Source organism: Benincasa hispida, chromosome 4, assembly GCF_027475165.1.
Source record: "Benincasa hispida cultivar pf3 chromosome 4, pf3_genome.v1.1, whole genome shotgun sequence".
In the NCBI taxonomy this organism is placed as follows: domain Eukaryota; kingdom Viridiplantae; phylum Streptophyta; class Magnoliopsida; order Cucurbitales; family Cucurbitaceae; genus Benincasa; species Benincasa hispida.
In genome coordinates, this window is record NC_143481.1 from 34,605,854 (window position 1) to 34,614,024 (window position 8,171).

At 35.5% G+C, this 8,171-nt stretch overlaps 1 protein-coding gene across 1 annotated transcript; it reads left to right on the forward strand.

Annotated features, from left to right (window-relative positions):
* Positions 1-688: 688 nt before the first annotated feature.
* Positions 689-6,934, forward strand: LOC120075660 (pyruvate dehydrogenase E1 component subunit alpha-1, mitochondrial-like). The gene is made up of 8 exons (XM_039029254.2): positions 689-1,580; positions 1,694-1,773; positions 3,894-3,971; positions 4,267-4,362; positions 4,483-4,554; positions 4,754-4,807; positions 4,965-5,030; positions 6,549-6,934. The coding sequence occupies exons 1-8, from the start codon at positions 878-880 to the stop codon at positions 6,591-6,593; spliced, it is 1,194 nt and encodes a 397-aa protein (XP_038885182.1). The 5' UTR covers positions 689-877; the 3' UTR covers positions 6,594-6,934.
* Positions 6,935-8,171: the final 1,237 nt, after the last annotated feature.

Below are 8,171 nucleotides of genomic sequence, written 5' to 3' on the forward strand. Positions count from 1 at the left end.
TTTTTTTAAAAAAAAAAAAATAATAATTGATAATTGATCTATATGATATAAATTGAATATAATGCCGAGTTGAACCCTACGTTTACAATTTTTTATTCACTAAAAAATGAATATTGTAAAGTTCAATAGCTATTATATACAAATTGATCTCAAAATGAGATATCAACTTTAAGATCAGAAATTTGATTTTCCCACTTTATATATTACATAAAAAAAATAATTTTATATCAAAAGATCGATTAACTCTTTTTTAAATAAACTCAAAAGTGAAAGTTTATAGATTTAATTAAACAGAAAACTAAAATTTCGCAAACTTTAAAAACTATTTAAACTAGAATGTATTATCATAAATCTGAAATTTATTTTTAAAATACAAAAGATAAATGGTAATCACTATCAAACAGCCTCTTGGGGGACTATTCCAAAATCTGAAGGGATGTTCCATGAATTAATAAAGGTTCTAAATTCATCCACGATCATTTATGAATTTAATCAAAGGTATAAATGGATTTAATTACAAAAGTTTAAAATTTAAATTCATTAAACTATTTAATTTTGATTCATTTATGAATTTAATCAAAGGTATAAATGGATTTAATTACAAAAGTTTAAAATTTAAATTCATTAAACTATTTAATTTTGATTGATACACCAAAAGTTTAGGGTGGAAATTTTCCAAAATTTAATTATGTAATAATAATAATAAAGTCTTTCGGAAAGAAAAAAAAGGAATAATAAACTGAAAAGAATAAAAGAAATAAATAGAAGAAGAAGAAGAAGAAGAATCATACGCAGCCTTCACCTACCGTCCCCGTCTGTGGACCATTTCTCAAATCTCAAACTCTCAACAAACCTTCCTTCTGATCTCGCGGTTCACATGGCTCTCTCTCACGCAGTTTCCCGATCCAATCTCCTCAAGCCGCTCGTCTCCGGTTTCTCATACTCCTCCTCACTCCGCCGTTCGATCTCCTCGGCTGCCGATGACTCTGCCACGCTCACCGTCGAGACTTCCGTCCCCTTCACGGCCCACAACTGCGATGAACCCTCGCGTTCTGTCGAGACTAGTCCCAAAGAGCTGCTCGGATTCTTCCGCGATATGGCGCTGATGCGCCGGATGGAAATCGCCGCTGACTCTCTCTACAAGGCTAAGTTGATCCGCGGTTTTTGTCATCTCTACGATGGTCAGGAAGCCGTCGCTGTGGGAATGGAGGCTGCGATTACGAAGAAGGATGCCATTATTACTGCTTATCGGGATCACTGTACCTTCCTTGGTCGTGGAGGAACGCTCCTGGAGGTTTTCTCGGAGTTAATGGGCCGCCAGGCTGGCTGCTCCAGGGGTAAAGGTGGTTCTATGCATTTTTATAAGAAGGACGCTGGCTTCTATGGCGGCCATGGTATTGTTGGGGCTCAGGTTCCTCTTGGATGTGGAGTGGCCTTTGCGCAGAAGTACTCCAAGGATGAGACTGTTACTTTTGCTCTTTATGGCGATGGCGCGGCGAATCAGGGTCAATTATTCGAAGCGCTTAATATCTCCGCGCTTTGGGATCTGCCTGCCATTCTTGTCTGCGAAAACAACCATTGTAAGAATTGAGTGAAAAATTCAACCTCAAATTGGACACTGAAATTCTATATGCTTTATATATTTGTCACAATCTCGTTTGAATTAGTTTGACTGTGGTTGTGGTTTTGTTAGATGGTATGGGAACTGCTGAATGGAGAGCAGCGAAGAGTCCAGCTTATTATAAACGTGGAGACTACGTTCCTGGACTGAAAGTGAGGCTTCTCGATCCCCATTTTTTAATTGTTGAATATTTATTGTTGATGCTGGTTTCCTCAATTTGTTCTCTCTCGTCCTATCTTTCGCTTCTTGAAGAAATATTGTAGTAGTTTGTTTGATACAGCTGAAATAGAAATGATTTCAGATCCCCATAGAAATCACCATGCCTCTCCCATGCCTGAGAAGCATAGCCTCCATATATATAACCTTCTTTATCCTTCACTATCAGCAGTGTCGGTCCTCCATCGTTTCTGCAAAATGATTTAATCCACCTCCCTTGTGGTTTCAGTTGCAGTCGCCAACAAATACAGATAAGGAAAGTCACAAGCCTAATGAGGAAGTCCCAATCTTGTTTTGGAAAAGCTTGATTGATCAATAAGACCCAGTTTAAGTGTCGATCAAAATTACTAACCTGATCGATCAAATAATCTATTTTACATATTTTACATATCCTGAAAGTATGTATTTCTGTTGCCTTGGAGATCCACTAAATCAAAAAGTCTAAGCTAATAGATATCATCCCTACGAAATTTCTTTGGGCAAGTAATAGACAGAGTCACACACAACAACATGATGACCATGAACATGAAGTTCAAAGTTACTTTACGTTCTAGGCTAGTTTATCTTTCACATGATTTACTCCAAAGACTTCTGTGCTGTCTCTTTGGTCCACTTTGTTCGTAATGTTGTTGGCAAGACTTTGCGGTTGGGGTTTTGTCAGTGTGTTACAACCCCAATTCCCCCTCTGTGACTTAATGTTACTTCTATGGTTGTAGTATTAACATGTTTCTGCCTAGTTGAAAAGAAATTCCAAATGACGAGGTAAAAAAAGGTCATCCTTATTGGAATTGCAATTAAAAGAGTTGTCAATCTGTGTTAGCTAAGGCCTGGAGTCTCTGAGTAACTGCACGCTGCACCTAGAGGTTTCTTATTTAAATCCTCAAGTAAGTTTAATGAGAAAACCCTCAATGTCTCTAGAGTCTGGACCTTGGGGTGGGCGTGCACTTTTTTAAATGAAAAAAGTTGTTTATCATGTCAATGGAAACTTGAGCCAACTTGAATATAATATAGCTCAACGGTTACGGCATTTCTACTCCCTAAAAACAGTCATAATATTCTTTAAAAAATCACGTCAATGAAAACTTGAAGGCATAGTTGAGAAACTTAGGAAATGGATCAGCTTAGCACTACTATTGTTTCATTTTCTAATGTTTTATTTTTTATCTGAGTAGTTATTGTTAAATACTAACTTGTACATTTGGACATTTAGATAATTTCAAGGACAGAGTAAATATCTTTTCCACAGTAGTGTGTTGTATGGTGAAGAGAAAGCGAACATTGTCGAATATTGAGGATATTACCTTAATTTTATGCTTTTAAGGCAACTTTTGTGTCATATATATCACACGCTCACAAACACGGAACAGTGTGATGGGTAGTTTCTTTGAGGCACTGTGTGAGGCAGGAGCCATCACTCGTGCTGGACCCACTCATGATAAGTGTCTTCACCTAAACATTGCCTACGAGATGTCTTTTGCAGGTTATTGAAGAGGTTCAACCTACAGTTTCTTTTAACATATTTGACTAAAATATCTTCTAAGTGATTAATCTCTTAATCCGAGCAAGGTGCCAATACTTCACAGGATTGTGTGAATAAACAAATACCACCTTCCCTGCTGCTGCTGTTGATGCTTTCATTGAAGTTTCTCGTTACTATCCTTTCTTTTTGTATTGCATTCTATTTTAGTATCATGGACCTGGTTATTGCTTTCATAAACTAGTACCCTCCTTGTGCTGCTGTTGTAGATGCTTTTATCAGAGTTTCTTGTTACTATTTTTTGTTTTGTTATTGCTTTCTATGTTCATATCATGATTATTTTTATGGACCTTCTTTTGAATATCACAAACTGGATTCATTCTGATATTTTTATTAAAAATCCTGTTACTAAATCTGTAGGTTTTTTTTGAAAGATTGAGGATCCTCAAACGATACCCTCCAATGTCTCATATATCGTTTATTTGTGGCAGCTTTTTTGGATGTTGTTTCCTTGCTTTCTTGAGTTCCCAGGAAAAAAAGGGAAAGAAAGGAACTTACGATCATAATTTTGGGTTACAGGTGGATGGTATGGATGCTTTAGCTGTCAAACAGGCTTGCATGTTTGCAAAGGAGCATGCTTTGAAGAATGGACCAATTGTGAGTTCTCTGTAGTAACTATATCATTGTTGCTAAGGAATGTGTTTTGAAGAATGGACTAAGTTTTGCTAAGGAACGCGTTTTAAACAAGGGACCTTGGTAATTGGTACACGATGGTTTTGTCTCGTTGGGAGGGTTCTCTCCACTCCCAGTCCCTAGGCTGTTGTTCTTTCCGTCTTTGAATGTATATTCTTGTTTCTTAAAAAAAGAACTAATAAATAAAATTGGCACATGATGGTTCCCCTCTGGTAAATGTAAATATATTTATGTTATTTCCTTTTTTTTTTTTTTTCAGATTCTCGAAATGGACACATATAGGTATCATGGTCACTCTATGTCTGATCCAGGTAGCACATACCGAACACGTGATGAGATCTCTGGTGTTAGACAGGTTTACTACTTTCTGGATATTTAATCATTTTCTAAATAACATTTCACAATATATATATATTTTTTTTTTTCTAGAACTAGATTCTGAGTTTTGAATGTTTTCTTTATGATATATTACCAGGAACGTGATCCCATTGAAAGAATAAGAAAACTAGTATTATCCTATGATCTGGCCACTGAAAAGGAGCTAAAGGTATATTGTTGAACTTGGATTTGGATGCTAACTATTGTAGTTTGTAATTTGAAATATATTGGTTGTTCACTAAGTTACTTAACATGTTGTCACTTGGACTAATCACATGCTTCACATGCATGCATCATGTTCAGTGGATTGATCTGCTAGACCATGTTCTTTGAACTTTTCTGATAAATGTTTCTTTCTTGTTCATTAGGATATTGAGAAGGAAGTCAGAAAAGAAGTCGATGATGCTATTGCTCAAGCCAAGGTAAGTAGCATGTTGTTAAATAAGTTAATAGTTCACCATGTTTGTGCATGCCCAAATTTATTGAATACATTCATTTATGAACCAATCTCTAGGAAACATTTTGCATCGTCTTAGAGAGAAGATATAAATGATAATTGTTGCTTATGCCTTGTTTTAGGAAAATCCATTGCCAGATCCTTCTGAACTCTTCACAAATGTGTATGTGAAAGGTTTTGGAACTGAGGTATTTGTCATTTCCTTTCACTCAACTGTTTCTTTACAAATTTGAAGTGAACTTGAGCACGAATGCTAAATCAGACCAAAATTATGAAATTCACGCTTGAAATGGAATGATGGCTAATCTCTTTTTTTTTTTGGAAGGCTGAGAAATATCATTCTTTCTTCTTAACATGGCTCTTTATTCTATAGCAAAAGCAATAGCAGTAAGAATAGTGTGCTAAATGCTAAATTGCCAAAAGAAATATCATTCTTTTATTGTATGTTATTTCGTTTCTTTATCATTGTTCACCCACTTGATTCAATTATGCCGATCATCATGTGCTGTTTCCCAAGGGTGATCATTGGTTGGTTGGGTCAACTTTGGGATCAAACCAACATCGACCACCGACATGTTGGTTTTTGCTCGATCATTGGTCATCGGTTTTGGGTTGAGTATGGAATCGACCTACCCTACTGAAGAACACACAAAAAAAACACAAAATGGTCTACTTCAGTCGGTTTTGAGAGTTCACTAGAGCTACCTGGGTTGCTGGGAGTTTGCTAGAGAATTTTGATTAAAAGAAAATGTCTGAAGAGAGGGATAATATGAAAAAAGAAAAGAAGATGAGAAAGAGAAAGAAATAGTGGTCTACCGTGGGATTGTTAAATTACCAATTGACCCAAAAGCTTAAGTTGATAGGTCAAACCTAATTATATCAATACTTCAACACTCTCCCTCACTTGTGGACTAATTTATAGAATGCCTAACAAATAGAAATCAATATTAAATAGGAACGGACACTATAGGAGATCAAACACAAGATTTCCAATCAACCCAAAACCTTGACAATGTAGTTTGTGGTGGTGGTGGCATTGGATCACTCTAGTGGAGGATACTTTTTTTTAGTGCAAGTCGGGGTTGCGTAATTTGAATCACGAACCTCCTAGTCTTCCGCACATACTGATGCCAATTGAGCTAAGCTCATTTTGGTGGGGGATAAATTGAAAAACAGAAGAGCAAGAAAGAAGAGAAGATGGGGATGAAAAGTGAGAAAAATGAGAGAGAGTGAAGGTGATTTGGAAAAATAAAATAATAAAAAAATTATTTTGTTGAATAGGTAGTCATTACCTAAAGCTAAAACAATGCTTGGTTCAAGATCCATCCATTGGTACCTGACTGACCGACTGACTAGAACCCCAACCAACATATATATTAAACCGACCAACTGAAGTTGGTTCGGTCGGCTTGGTTTTTTAATCTTCTTTGCTCACCCTACAGTGTTTTGTACCCTCTCTTACCTCATATTGCCTTGGAGGATCGTTTTGTTTTGTGCCAATTGGCTTTGAGGGAAAATCATGGTTGAAAGTCCCTTACTATATCGGACGGAGGGTACCTTTGGAAGTCCCTTTAGAAGTTTTCTTGATTTTCATAGCATCTGCATGGAAAGCTTTGTGTTCATCTGTTGATAAAAAATAACCTCTATAGTTTGAAGTGAGTTTTGTAGTTCTGGTTGGTCTTACCACCTTATATTTTCCGTTGCAGTCATATGGAGCAGATAGGAAAGAATTGAGAGCTGTGCTTCCATGATTTTATTTACATTAAAGTGTTTGAGAGCTCTGCTTGGGACCTCCACACTCCACCAAAACCCATCAGTTGCAAAAATAATAATTAGGAGGTTCGATTGAAGTTTTTTTTTTTCTTTTTTCTTTTTTTCCTTCACGGCTATCTATTTGGTAACCCTCTAATTTTTACGTAGATTAGTGAATATATTTTGTTTTCCCTTCATTAATGGGAAATATTTCAGTGATTTCGCCTTGGAATATTTAACCCAAAATGTTGGTATATTCATTTGTAACTGTGAAATATGCTTCTTTTGCCTCTTGCATGAATCTTCACAATAAAGAGGGAGATCTTATGGGTTCAATACATATTTATAGTACCCTAAAGTTGGATTCCTAGATGCTTGGCAGAAAATTAATATTGGGTTTGGTTGGGGTTGATTTGTTCAAAAGTGTTAGTAACTGAATATGAATAATTTGATTATGTCGCTTTAAACCGTTCATGTTGCTTACATTTTTTTTTTTTTTTTAAATTTTAGTCATAGTAGCAACAAAAAGAAAACATAATTAAACTCGAGAAATAAGACTTGCTACACTACTTGTGGACCTCATGAACCAGGGTGGATGGTCTTCCAACCAAGGTATGTGTAGACATATTAGAAGACATTTCGATAAAACTCAGAATAAAATCTTGTCGATGCTTATCATGGAGAGCATCAACAAGGTTGAAATGATTTCTTTTTTAGTACAACTATGGAGATGGGGATCTAACCTCCAACTTTTAGGGAAGAATGTCATGTCAATTATTATCAAGACGGTTGTGTTGAGTAATAAACTTGATTAGGTTTCTGCACTTGTTGCCAAAATTTATATCATTTCAAAACAAACTGTGGTGTGAGTTTGACAGAAGGCAATAGGTCTAGTGACTTTTTCATTTTAATATCAATATTTATATTCTTTGTACAATTATAGTGGGGTGGAGGATTGAACATTAACATTTAAGATGGCAAATAGTATCTTATACTCTTAAGTTTTGCTGTCTTTAGAGATGAGAAAGGATTAAAAGAATGCGATACTTATGTTGTCGAATTAATAGGCATACAAGGGGTAACTTTTTTTTTCTAAAAAATGTACCAAAAGATATGATGAACAAATAGATTAGTTTTCCTTATTCTATTATTGAAAAAATTTAGAGTTGATTTCTTTTACCTCAACTGAATTTTGCAATGTCAAATTGAATGTGGAATAGTCTTATCAAAGCTAAGAGGTCACGAGTTCAATTCATGGTAGGCTACTTAGATAGGATTTAAGGTCCTACGAGTTTTTTACTATCTATCTAGGATTTAATAGTCTACAAGTTTCTTTGACATCCAAATATTGTAAGGTTAGGTGAGACAAAGGTTAGGTGGGTTGTCTCGTGAGATTAATCGAGATGCGGGTAAGTTGGTCGATATAAAAAAATTATTAAAAAAAAAAGCCCTATCAAAGGTCACAAGCCTCATAAAAATCAGTTATAATGCCGTTTTTATGTGAAATTTTAGTTTCTGTTTTGGCAATAATAAAATTACATAATAATACATCTGCTTTGCAATTTATTGAACACAAA

Coding starts and splice junctions, on each gene's coding strand:
- LOC120075660 (XM_039029254.2), top strand. CDS start 878: ATGGCTCTCTCTCACGCAGTTTCCCGATCCAATCTCCTCAAGCCGCTC. Junction 1,774..3,893: donor ACTACGTTCCTGGACTGAAA/GTGAGGCTTCTC, acceptor TTTGGGTTACAG/GTGGATGGTATGGATGCTTT. Junction 4,808..4,964: donor ATGCTATTGCTCAAGCCAAG/GTAAGTAGCATG, acceptor GCCTTGTTTTAG/GAAAATCCATTGCCAGATCC.